Here is a 14,119-nt window from a genome sequence, read left to right on the forward strand (position 1 = left end):
TTTGTTCTTCAAGCTACTTTTGCTCTATAATTAATCTATCTGCACATTTTTGTACCTGTTACACTATTTTAATTAATGAAAAATTAATGTCTTGCTGAACAAACAGCCTACTCTTCATTTTTTCTACATCCTGCATTTTCAGAGGAGCCTTTTGATAAACAAAATTGTCAAAAACCACGAAATGGTCGAGAACCACTAATCCCCTAATTTTGTCTTTTCATTATTGTGTCTGCAGAGCATTTATCCAGACGTTCTTCAGTATGAGATACCCCTGGGTGGAAACCCCAGAATTGTTCACATTGAGAAGACAGAGTAAGTGGTTAAGATACCTCTACATATCCTTTATAACAAGACTTTAGATAGGTTAGATCTCCACTGACATCATGATGAATGTATACCGACTAACTCCTCAATGTTTCCTCAGTGGTCTGTTTGCCGAGAATTATACAGAAAGCCATTATCTGGAGGATGGCAGTCTAGTAACAAGCAGTCCTGAGCACCAGGTACAGTACTATAGTCAATAGCCTCCAGGTACAGATGAAGTAGAGCTGAGATTAGCTGAGATGGGCCTGCAGAGAAAAGGAGTCAATCAATTCTCCTCTGAACCCGCAGAGTTGCGGTCTTGTTTTGGGCATGGGAAGTGATTGATGGTAACGTTCATCCTCGGCAAGTTCCAAAACATCTGTGAATATGACTTGCTGGATTGGTATTAGTTGCAGTCTTCTATACTTCTTCTGTAGGTCTCTATATAACATTAGAAAATAAGTAGGTATTTATTATGGGATTATACATAAAATTTAAATAACTTGACTATTAGACCCCAGGGTCCTCGTGGTCTAACAGTTAAAACATGTATATAATAAAATTAGCTAGTTAGTGCTATTGTTCCCATCCAATTATTATGGAGTAAGTTATTGCACAAGAGAGAATTTTGAATGATGTGCTGTTATATAACAATTGTCTGGTCAGTCCAATAATTCACCCAGTAAAAAAAGCTTAAAAGGTTTTCCAAAACAATGTTGCCAAAATAGTACACTCAGTAAGAGATATAATGTTACAATATTTAGGCTGGCTTCACACCACGATTTGACCTTCCGATACACAGATACGATTTCGGAAGCTCAAATGGACTGAAATCGTATCTGTGCACGAACAGGTACTGATAGTTATGGAGCCATTAACTATTATGGTGCTGCAGACCACGATTTTCAGTCAGTGTCAAAAATCTGACATGCTGAGAAAATGACCAGATCATAGTCATTAGCAGACTACGATCGGGTCTTCAGCACCAGGATAATTAATGGATCTGTATCTGTCAGTACCTGTCCGTGCACATATATGATTTCAGGCCATTTGGGCTTCCGAAATCGTATCTGTTCATCGGAAGGTCAAATCTTGGTGTGAATGCAGCCTTGGTCAAGTAGCAGTAAATGAAGCAGTAATTATTGGGGCTTTTTAAAGCCACCTAGAATCCAGAATTATTTTTTTTTTAAAGGAAGATTAATCATAAAAATGTCCTGAGTATATCAAGTGTAAGCATGTGGCTGGTAAATGGGAGGTATGTGTCACTAAGGCTTCTTGCCTCAGTGACATAGCACTGGAGGAGATAATGCCAGCAGCCAGGACCCACGGTTAATGGCGGACATTGCCGATCGGGCTGATGCCTGGAATTAATCCTTTAGATGCCGCAAACAAAGTTAATCGCAGTGTCTAAATGCGGGATCTAATGTTGCCTGTTGCTCAGGGAGATGATTGGGACATCAGCTGCGAAATTGTGGATCCCGATCAGGTGAGTGGATGACGGAAGGGCCCTTACCTGCCTCCTCGCTGTCCGATCAGTGCTCTGATCAGGGCCATCCTTAGCGCAGGGCAAAAGGGGCAGCTGCCCTGGGCCCTGTCATTCCTGGGGGCCCAAAGCCCAAAGCAGCTAGCCCTTTAGCCCCACGCTAAAGCAGCTAGCGGCCACCGGTCAGGGCAGGGCCAGCCATGCGGCTCACTGTTCTAAAGCAGCACCGCGGCCTTTAAAACAGTGAGCCTGCTGCTTGGACTGACGGGGGACGTCAAGTCACACATCAATCCTAGTTTTGAGCGGCATAGGCCATATTCGAATTCGCGAATATATGGACGAATATTCGTCATATTCGCGAATATTCGCATATTCGTAATATTCTCGTTTTATTTTCTCATATGCGAATATTCGCATATGTGAAAATTAACGCACGAAAATTTGCATATGCAAAAATTTGTATTAGCGAAATTCGCATATGCGAAAATTAGCATATGCAAATTTTCGCATATGAGAAAATTTGCACACCAGTCTCACACAGTAGTATTAGAGCCTTCTTACACCACATAAGCTGGAAGCAGAGAGGGATGATCACTGTGATGTGTACTGTGAAAAAAAAAAAAAAAATAAATAAATAAAATATTCGTAATTACGAATATATAGAGCGCTATATTAGCGAATATTCGCGAATTCGCGAATATGCGATATTCGCGCATAAAATTTGAATTGCGAATATTCGCGAGCAACACTAAAATCCCAGCTGCTGCAGGAAAGAAGAAACCACGGATGGCCAGGTGAGTGTGTCTGTAAGTGTATCTGTCTGTAGTGTGTCTCTAAATGTATGTCTGTTAGTGTGTGTCGGTTGGTCAGGCAGGGGGGTAGTGTACTGTCTAACCTTATGTGGGGAAACTATGCTGTCTACTTAATGTGGAGGAACACTGCTGCATACCTAATGTGAGGGAACTATGCTGTCTACCTAATGTGGGGAAACTATGCTGTCTGTAACGCCGAGCGCTCCGGGTCCCGCTGTTTCCCCGGAGCGCTCGCGGCGTTACTCTGCTTGCAGCGCTCCGGTCGGTGCTGCTGACCGAGAGAGCTGCTACCCTGTCACCGGAGGGGATGCGATCCGTGGGACGGGACGTGCCCGTTCACGGATCGCATCCCATGTCCCTTCTCACCCGCTCCGTCCTTCCTCTGTTCCTGCCCGGCGCGCGGCCCCGCTCTCTAGGGCGCGCGCGCCGGCTCTCTGAAATTTAAAGGGCCAGTGCACCACTAATTGGTGCCTGGCCCAATCTAGTCTAATCACTGTTTCCCCTATAGAACATCACTTGTTGCCTAGTGCCTAGTGAAAGCGTTCCAGTGTGTCCTTGCCTGTGTTTCCAGAATCTCTGCTGTTGCCCCTGACTACGAACCTTGCCGCATGCCCTGACCTTTCTGCTACGTCTGACCTTGCCTTGCCTTGTCCATCTCAGCCGCCAGAGAGGTTGAGTTGCTACTGGGAGGAACGACCTGGGGGTTACCTGCCGCAGCAAGTCCATCCCGCTTTGCGGCGGCTCTGGTGAATACCAGTAACCCCTTAGACTCCGTTCCCCTGGTACGGCCCACGCCATCACCTCTCTGGTTCAGAGGATCCACTTCCAGTGTCCTCACCTTCCGCCAACCCGGATCCTGACACTGTCTACCTAATGTGGAGAAACTATGCTGTTCACCTAATGTGGGGGAACTATGCTGTCTGTGGGAGGGTAGGGGCAAAAAAATTGCTTGCCCAGGGTCCAATCAAAATTAAAGACGGCCCTGGCTCTGATGCTGCAGGCTAGAGTAGCAGAGCACCAATAACACTGATCAGTGCTGAGCCAAAGCATTCCTTTTCCTGCTCTCTGGCAGTGGTGATCACCTGTATGTCCAGCTCAGGCTTTTAACACACTCACACACCAGAACTGGAGCATGGGAATGGCTTTATCCTGAGAGGCTTCAGTCACTCCCAAAACCCAGGCCTGATCTCTAGTTCTTTGTGACTGAGGAAAGAAGCCTAAGTGATAAATACCTCCCATACACCAATTTACCAGCTGCTTGCTTACAGAAGGTTAATACATTCTCAGCTTATATGCTAGTTGTTCACTAGTGCTATGCACCGCTCACCCGTCCAATGTAAAGACTGCCAAGAGGAGTACTTCAAGTCCTGTAATGTCCATACTATAACACTGCTGGATGTGGATCCTCTAACCTGTGTGGTAGATGACACGGGCCATATCGGGGAGCGGAGTCTAAGGTGCCGCTGCTCTTCACCAGAGCCCGCCATAAGGCAGGATGGGCTTGCTGTGGCAGGCAACACCCAGGACACTACCACCAATGCGGCTCAACCACACAGGTAACTTGGCAAGACGAGGTACAGAAGGATGAGACAGAGGCATAGTCAGACTTAGCAGAAGGTCAAGGCAGTCGGCAAAGGTGCATAGTCAAATAACATAGCGGAAGGGTCAAAATGCACAGGCAAGGCAAACAGACAATTGGAAATGCTTAATCTCAGGCTAGGGGCACTGAAGATCCAGCATGGAAGTGTGGGAGGTGGAGGAACTTATAACTGAGCCACAGGTGTTACTTAATTATTGGGCATACTGGTCCTTTAAATCTCCGAGCTCCGGCCCGTGCCCTAGGGGACGGGGACATGTGCGCCAGAGGAGAGAGGCAGAGGAGTAGGCAGGAGGAGCATGAGGTGAGTGACGGTCTGGGATTCGCATGCGGGGGCATCTCGTGATGCGAATCTCAGCCCCGCCGGCAGCAGAAGGAGATGGGGACATGGCGGAGGCAGATGAGAAGCAGGTCGTGCGGGTGCGTCCCACCATGCGAACCGCGGCCCGGATGGGAGAGCAGGGAGGTGAGCACTTAAAGTCGGAGCGCCAGACCGGAGCACTCACCGTAACAGCTCCCCCTCTTTTTGGAGGACAAGAATTTTTGAATGAGGTAATAGTCTAAGATGTTTTCCTGCGGCTCCCAAGACCTTTCCTCCGGCCCAAATCCTTCCCAATTCACCAAGAAAAAACTTTTTCCTCTGATAAACTTGGAGTACAAAATTTCCTTAACGATATAAACATCAGAGGTACCTGAGATGGGAGTAGGAAAAATATATTTTTTAGAAATGTGGTTATGGATAACAGGTTTCAAGAGGGAGACATGAAAAGAATTCGGGATCCGGAGAGAAGATGGCAGATGGAGAGAATATGCCACAGGATTTAAACGTTTCTTGATCTTATATGGACCCAAATAGCGAGGGCCCAATTTATAGCTGGGTACCTCAAAGCAGATAAATTTGGATGACAAAAAGACTCTGTCTCCAGGAGAGAATTCGGGAGAAGAACGCCTTTCTTGTCTGCTTGAGACTTCATACGAGATGTGGCATATAACAGATAATAGCGAGGCTTCTGCCAGATGGAGGAGAAATTCCGCACTTGTTCATCAACCATGGGAACTCTGGAGGAAGAAGACAAGGGAAGAGGAGGACGAGGATGAAGTCCATGAAGCACAAAGAAATGTGAAGTCCCAGTGGATTCGGAATCCCTATGATTGTACAAAAACTCTGCCCAGGGAAGTAAATCGGCCCAGTTGTCTTGACGAGCATAAACAAAATGGCAAAAATAGTCCCCCAAGACCTGGTTCACCCTTTCGACATGTCCATTGGATTGTGGGTGATAAGCTGAGGAAAATCCAGCTTAACTTGGAGACGAGAGCAGAGGGCCCGCCAGAAATTAGAGACGAACTGGACTCCACGGTTGGATACAATATGAGATGGCAATCCATGTAAGTGGAAGATATGGCAAAGAAAAAGCTTAGCAAGCTTAGGTGCAGATGGTAATCCAGGTAGAGGCACAAAAGGAGCCATTTTAGGTCTACGACAACCCAGTTGACAGTATTGCCGCCAGAAGAGGGAAGATCTGTAATAAAGTCCATAGCAATATCGGTTCAGGGAAGCTCTGGAACTGGCAAAGACTGTAGAAGACCTGCAGGTTTGGGTCTTGTCCCGGGCACAGACCGGACAAGAACGGACAAAATCAACAACATCCTGTTTTAAACTAGGCCACCAATACTGTCTGGAGATGAGCTGCAAGGACTTACGAATTCCGGAATTACCGCCCAGAAGAGAAGACTAAACTCGGAGTCTAAAACGGGTACATAAGTCTTCCCAGGGGGCAGGTGCTGAAGCCATCTTTATTGCCAAGAGCTCACGATCTCCAATGGTATGATTTTTCTCCGCAGGAGAGAAGGTCTTAGAGAAAAAAATGCAGGTTACAATTCTTCCATTAGAGGACTTCTGCATTAAAATTGTACAATCACCAACGGAAGAAGCATCAACTTCCAAAATAGATGGCTTGCTTGGATTGGCCTAGTTAAAATCGAAGCTGAAGCGAAGGCGGACTTTAACTGTTTGAAAGCTTCGTGAAGTCCAAACCTTTGGATTAGCAGTCTTCTCAGTGAGAGAAACGATGGGGCTACCAAGGTGGAGTAATGAGGAATAAATTGCCAATAGTAACTGTCAAAGTCGAGAAAGCGTGGAATAGCTTTCAAGCCAGAAGGTCAAGACCAGTCCAGTACCGTGGACAACTTGTTAGGGTCCATTTGAAGATCTTGACTGGTAATGATATACTCCAGAAATGGAAGGCTGTTTTTTTCAAAAGTACACTTCTCTAGTTTAGCATAGAGACTGTCTCGGAGAGGTGAGAGCGATGAGTCTGAACATTGGAGGAGTAGATGAGAATGTCGTCCAAATAGACAATGACACAGGAGTATAGAAGATCATGAAAAATATACAGTAACCCCCCGACCTACGATGGCCCCGACATATGATAAAATCGACATACGATGGCCTCTCAGAGGCCATCGCATGTCGATGTCAGCATCGACATACGATGCTTTTATGTCGGGGCCATCGCATTAACTGCTATCCGACAGCGCAAAATGCTTAAGCTGCTGTCGGATAGCAGTTTAAGCATCCCTGGCAGGTTTGCTTACCTATTCCCGCTGCTCTGGGTCCACTTCGCGATCCTCCGGTGTCTTGCGCATCTTCTCCAGAGTCCGGGCCTCGCTTTCCGGCGTCGTTATTACGTTACTACGCACGCCGCGCCGGCGCAGCAGCGTAATAACGTCACCAGAAAGCGAGGCCCGGACCCTGCAGAAGATGCGCAAGACACCAGAGGATCGCGAAGAAGACACCGGAGCAGCGGGACAGCATCGGGAGCCCCTGGAACAGCAGCGGGAGCGGTGAGGACCTGGTCCGGAGCGGCGGGGACAGGTAAGTACAGCTTCCTATACTTTACATTGCACGGATCCCTCAACATACGATGGATTCGACAAACGATGGGTCGTTTGGAATGAATTACCATCGTATGTTGAGGGACCACTGTAATTGACAAACTCCTGGAAGACTGAGTCCGAATGGTTTTTCCCTGTTACTGTAGACGCAGAGGACAATCTCTGAGGAAATTATCTGCAATAGCGCAGTACATAGCATAGATTCTCAGCTCGTCGGCAAGTTCTTTCCTGCTGGGTCAGGCGAGACCGATCCACCTACATAGCCTCCCCTACATGCGGGCGCGTCCCGCTATGCAAACCGCGGCCCGGACGGCAGAGCAGGGAGGTGAGCGCTCATGGTCGGAGCACCGGACCAGAGCGCTCACCGTAACATACCCTTAACACATACCTTTAGTCAATGCATCAGGTTTGGATTAAAGGTGAGCCGTCCAGGCTTACAAGTGATAGTAAAGCGCTGTTATTTGCTGGCGTTTTGATGTAATCCTTGATGCTGGAAAAGCAATCTCTGACATGACTGTTCTGAGATAAGATACTAACATGGACTTAGCAGCGTTATGTCATGGTGTTTGCCGAGTGTGGGCTCAGATTCTGATTGACGTGAGACCGCACAACTGGATTCTCAGAGAGATAACTAATAGATACATGGAATGGAGCGTCAAAACAAAACTGGTCAATATATAATAAGCTAAACGTGGTTCAGGGTAAAGACGCTTTTCTCAACAGCCAAAATTATAATCACTAGCCTAATGTGGGCTCATATACAACATGTAAGATACAAACTATAATCATTGGTTCATTTCTAAATTGGTCACTAATTGAAAATTGAGCACTGAATAATTGTACTGAAATACAATACTACATTCAAACATATAGTCAGTCACTGTGCAATTCAAAAAGTTGTAAATCAAACATAATAATAAAAATAATACTAATGATAATAATATTAGCAGCATGAAAAAACATATAAAAAAAGAAAGTAACCAAAGTAAAAAAAATTAAAAAATAAATAAAATTTTTTAAATTAAAAAAGCAGAGAATTGACACCTAAAAGAATTTAATATAATAAGAGACATAGGGGAGCTTTATCAAAACCTGTGCAGAGGGAGAGTGGTACAGTTGCCCATAGAAACCAATCAGATCGATTCTTTCATTTTTCAAAGGCCTTCTTGAAAATGAAAGAAGCAATCTGATTGGTTGCTATGGGACAACTGCACCATTTTCCCTCTACACAGGTGTTTACGAATCTTACCAATAATATAATGCATAAGATAATGTAAGGGCATAGGGGGGGGGGATTTATAAAAACTTGTCTGTTTTTGATAAAGTTGCTGAGTTGCCTATAGCAACCAATCAGATTGCTTCTTTCATTTTTTAAAAGGCCTGTGAAAAATGAAAGAAGCAATCTCATTGGTTGCTATGGGCAAACACACCACTCCTTCTCTACACAAGTTTTGATAAATCTCTCCCCAATGTATGCAGTATATAAAAAACTAAAATAAATACATAAAAGCATGGGGAAAAAACTAATAAAATAAACTCATGCGCAGGAAAGGATAATTTATGCGATTGTATGGAAAACATATGGTACAAATAAATAAAATGCAGTGAAGTGAAATTATCTAAGAAGTGTTCTCAGTCAGGCACAAGCCCAAGAACCGTCACTTCATTGGTTTGCAGCCTACAAGTCATGGGCAAGGGCCTGGACATTATCTGTGATACTTGACATGAAGATCTATATGCAACCAAATTCTTTTATTTCTTGTGAAAAGCCATGTGAGCCTAACCATGTGTTTTACAGGTGGGTTTTAATGGTTTCACCGTAGGGGGTTCCAATAAGCCTTGATTTTGCTCTTTGGTGAAAACAATTGATGGTTTCACTTGAAGTAAGGAGGCTAATATCTTATTCTTACGGAATAAATGCCCATTTAAATATTTTTGTAATCTGTTTATGATTTGTGTTAAAAGGGAGAATGAATTTAGATGTGCTGCTGGATGCAAAATTGTCAGTATGTTCCTCCTGTTTGTCTATATAGAAATCTTTTTTGTCCAACCAGTGAACTTTTTCCAGCACAATGTTGTGTTCTGGATAATTTTTGTTTCTAAAAGAGTCAGCTCTTCAACTTCTATGTATGGTAAATCTCTTTATCTGAAAAAGAAAATCTCTTGTGAAGAGAAAAAAAAAGGGGAGACTGGAGAAAAAAGGGGGGACCGGCAGGCGGCACCTCATCCGTTACCTTATTGGACCTTGACCCATAGGTAGGGATCAAATAGATGGAAGAAAGATGGGCACATAAGCCTATAGGCAATGGCCGTTCACCTGGAGTGAGTGGCAATCTTGCATATCATTCCACTTAAAAGGGGCTACAGTGAAATTAACAGCTGCTGGCCTTGAGGTCTTAAGAAATGGTGAACCAGTCCTGTTGTACATTGCAGAAATAAAGTGACCTTTCTGGAATGGCGCTGCTGTATTTTATTCCGGAAAAAGGAATCCAGTCCAATAGTATGCAGTATGGGGAACCAAGTGGTTTTATTAAAAGTACAAAAAAATAAAAATACAAAGATGGTAAAATAAGTGGATAATGTGTTTTGAAGTCGAGCTCCTCCTTTTTTAGAGCATTGAGAACTGTACAGGTATATATGGAGGCAAAAAGGGCACCAAGTACAGTGGAAGGAGACAAGTACATCAGGTAAAAGAGAACATAGAAACAACAAAATACAAGGACTGAAGCAAATAACATATATAGTGATCACTGCCTGTTAGGAATAAGAGCGCATATTTATTAATAAGGGAACATAAATGTACAGTGCGCAGGCACTCATATTGGCTACCAGGTACATTCAGTAGCCAACTTGGTAGATGGCAGTTTGAAAAAAGAATAACATTTTTCTTTGCTATAGGTTTTTCATTTGTACAACAGACTAATTTATTCCCAATTGTGGAGATCCCTAAGTCTAGAAATTCTACACTGTCTGTGCTAATGTGTGGCAAAAAAGCAATATTGAAGGTGTCAGTGTTTAGATTTAGAAGGGAAAATTCAAATTTTTAGGGTAGGGTCACATGCTGCTCCGCAATGTCAGAGTGCACTCACCGACTCACAGGCCCCCTGTGTGGCTGTTCGTAATCAGCGGATTGCCACTGCGAGCAGGCCAGGGATGGAGCGGGTCGGGGGAACAGGGGTGGCAACAGCTGGAGGCACAAAATGGGTCGGGTCACCTGCGGATCAGCAGCGTAAAATACGCAGCGGATCCGTTCCGTGTGACCCTACCTTTAGGCCCTTTCCAAATTAAAATGTCTGTGTATTTTCTATTGCACTAGGTTTGTGCCCAGCATCAGTTTTGTTGATATGTTCCCAGTGTGCCATAAACATATTAGCATAACTGGGCACAAACCTTGCGCCCATGGCTGTACCAGTGATTTGTTGGTAATGATTAACCTCATAATAAAAGTAATTATGGGTTAATATGAGATGAATTGCCTTTATCATTAAATCTATTTGTTGTCCTGTGAGGTGTGCTGTTTGAAGAAAGTGTTGAACTGCCTTTAATCCCAAATGGTGTTTTATGAGTGTATATAGTAAGTTTACATCTAGTGTGGCTACAATGTAATCTGGTTCCCATGCAATATGTTCTATATTTTTGATACCTGAGTAGTGTCTTTTCAATGAGAGGGTGTGATTTAAACTAGAGGTTCTTTTCTATTTATTATGCAATTTTAGTATTTTCTTTCTTCAAAGTAGATGAACATAGTCTATATCAAAAAGATAAGACACTTATCGTTCACCCAGTGTGCACCAACTAAATACGCTTGACACTCCTCGTTCGCCGGAACATTTTCAACCACACTCGGGCATCCTGCAGCGGAGGTTCCTTCCTCTCACAAAGGAGAACAGCTGAGACTGTGTCGAACACTAGCGACATTTCGGAGGTCACGCCTCCTTTCTCAAGTATCCCTAACGTGCTCCCACCACCACATCACAAGGAACATCAAATCTCGCAAGACATTATTTGTGTAACGAGAAATACACATTAAAATCAAACAGACATTGATCTTCTTTATATAAGATAAGTTGCAAGTTCTATACAATACGAGGAATAATAGAATGATGTGATCTCACAGAAATATGCTGGAACTAATTCAGAGTTTCAATCCAATAGACTTCTCTCTGTAGAAGCCTTTTCTTAACCCCTTCCTCGGTTGTACCTCTGTCATCGGTGATCATTGAGGAGTTCCGAGGTACAACCGAGGAAGAGGTTAAGAAAAGGCTTCTACAGAGAGAAAAATATTGGATTGAAACTCTGAATTTGTTAAGTCCGGATGGGTTTAAAGAGTACCTACCACCATCTCAACTTTTTAAAATTACCCTCCTGTTATGTTGCCCTCCTCATTACCTGGCCCCCGCCGTTTTTATTTCTAATTTTACAACAGCAGTGTGAAAGAAGCCTTAGATAAGTAAAGCATAGGTAGTATTTTCCGATAATTGGTGGAGGCATTCAAGATACATGCCTAGTATCATATATCTCAGCCGGGCCCTTGCCCACAACCCGTCACTTGCAAACCAGCAAAGTAATGGTTCCTGAGCTTGTACCTGACTGAGTAAATTTTCATTTCATTCCACTGCATTTAATTTATATCTTCAATATGTTTTCCATACAATCTGATACATTATACTTTTCTGTGCCTACGTTTATTTTTTTTTCAATGCCTTTATGTATTTTTTTTTGTTTTTGTATATTGCATACAATGTCCTTACATTATGTTGTGTATTATATTATGTCTCTTATATGTCTTTTTTAGGTATTCATTCTCAGCTTTCTTTATAACACTTCTCAAGATCTAATTTTTTTATTTTAAATATTTTTATTATAGTCACAAATAAAAATTGTACATAAGTAAATTATATGAAACAGAGCAAAATTTTATTCCATACAAAGATATACAAAATGGCACTTATGTACAGATACATATGTGATAATATATAGCATACATAGAAAAGACAATTCAACATTCCGTATTTTTCGCACTATAGGACGCACCGGCATATAAGACGCACCCAATTTTAAAGGTGCAAAATCTAGGAAAAAAAGATTCTGAACCCAACAGTGATATTCAACCTGCGGACCTCCAGATGTTGCAAAACTACAACTCCCAGCATGCCCGGACAGCCGTTGGCTGTCCGGGCATGCTGGGAGTTGTAGTTTTGCAACATCTGGAGGTCCGCAGGTTGAAGACCACTGGTATAGGAGGTAATACTCACGTGTCCCCGCCGCTCCGGACCTGTCACCCCTGCCCTGGATGTCGGTCCATCACTGTCGCCGCGTCCCCGTGGTGTCCCCGACGCTCCGGACGTCTTCTTCCCCGGGATCCACGGTCTCCGTTGCCGCCATCACGTCGCCGTCATCACGTCGCTATGCATGCCGCTCCTATTGGATGACGGGACGGCGTGCGCGAAGACGTGATGACGTCGAAGTAGAGCTCCGGCCATGCAGGGGATCCTGGCACGGAGCAGACACCGAGGAGGCAGGTAAGGTCCCTCCCGCTGTCCTGTAAGCTGTTCGGGACACCGCGGCGGTCCCGAACGGCCCGACTGAGCAGCCGGGTTAGTGTCACTTTCGCTTCAGCTTTGATCGCCGCGTCTGAAGGGTTAATACAGGGCATCACCGCGATCGGTGATGTCCTGTATTAGCCGCGGGTCCCGGCCCTTGATGGCCGCAGGGACCGCCGCGATAGGTGTGTGTATTTGCCGTATAAGACGCACCAACTTTCCCCCCCAGTTTTGGGGTAGAAAAAGTGCGTCTTATACGGCCAAAAATACGGTAATTATCACCTACATAAAGTACATGTTACGATTCGGCAGGCTGGATGTGGATCCTCTGTGTCAGCGAGGGATTGGCATGGACCGTGTCGGTGGACCGGTTCTAAGTTGCTACTGGTTTTCACCAGAGCCCGCCGCAAAGCGGGATGGTCTTGCTGCGGCGGTAGCAACCAGGTCGTATCCACTGGCAACAGCTCAACCTCGCTGACTGCTGAGAAGGCGTGGGACAGAAGGACTAGGCAGAGGCAAGGTCTGACGTAGCAGAAGGTCGGGGCAGGCGGCAAGGTTCGTAGTCAATGTGGATAGCAGAAGATCTGGAACACAGGCTTTGGACAACACTAAACGCTTTCACTGGCACAAGGCAACAAGATCCGGCAAGGAAGTGCAGGGGAAGTGAGGTTAAATAGACAGGGAGCAGGTGGAAGCTAATTAGGCCAGGCACCAATCAATGGTGCACTGGCCCTTTAAATCTTAGAGAGCTGGCGCGCTCGCGCCCTAAGGAGCGGAGCCGGCCGCGCCAGAACATGACAGCCGGGGACCGGGATGGGTAAGTGACTTGGGATGCGATTCGCGAGCGGGCGCGTCCCGCTATGCGAATCGCATCTCCGCCGGCAATGTCAGTGCAGCGCTCCCGGTCAGCGGGTCTGACCGGGGCGCTGCAGAGAGAGGAACGCCGCGAGCGCTCCGGGGAGGAGCAGGGACCCGGAGCGCTCGGCGTAACAGTACATATCACATATTTATCAGAAAAAAATATTAGGTCATACATTTTTTTATATATCCTCCCTCCCCCACAGAAAGTTTTTATTTTATATATATATATATATATATATATTTTTTTTTTATTTTTTTAACACGTCTACTTTGACTTTCATAGTACTCTATTACATTTAACTTTTATTTTTTATTGCACAGTGACTTTCTATATGTTTGAATGTAGATTTGTATTTCAGTACAATTATTCAGTGCTCAATTTTCAATTAGTGACCAATTTAGAAATGAACCAATGATTATAGTTTGTATCTTATACATGGTATGAGCCTACATAAGACTAGTGATTATAATTTGGCTGCTAAGAAAGGGGTCCTAAACACGTCCAGCTTATTATATATTGACCGGTTTGGTTTTTACATCACTCCATTCCATATATCTTTTATTTATTTACCTTGATATGCTCAGTAAATTTTTCAAGTTTAATCCTCCTTTTAAAAAAAAGTAT

General features: G+C 44.4%; 1 protein-coding gene across 3 annotated transcripts in view; it reads left to right on the top strand.

The window, feature by feature from the left end:
- The window catches only part of LOC130368057 (zinc metalloproteinase-disintegrin-like crotastatin), a 111,391-nt gene that overhangs the window by 22,422 nt on the left and 74,850 nt on the right, over positions 1–14,119 (top strand). For all 3 annotated transcript variants that reach the window (XM_056571285.1, XM_056571287.1, XM_056571286.1), the window contains exons 4-5: positions 236–312; positions 425–503. In XM_056571285.1, coding sequence (XP_056427260.1) covers positions 236–312; positions 425–503 — 156 coding nt within the window. The remainder of the gene's footprint in view (positions 1–235; positions 313–424; positions 504–14,119) is intronic.

Source organism: Hyla sarda, chromosome 4 (genome assembly GCF_029499605.1).
Source record: "Hyla sarda isolate aHylSar1 chromosome 4, aHylSar1.hap1, whole genome shotgun sequence".
NCBI lineage: Eukaryota > Metazoa > Chordata > Amphibia > Anura > Hylidae > Hyla > Hyla sarda.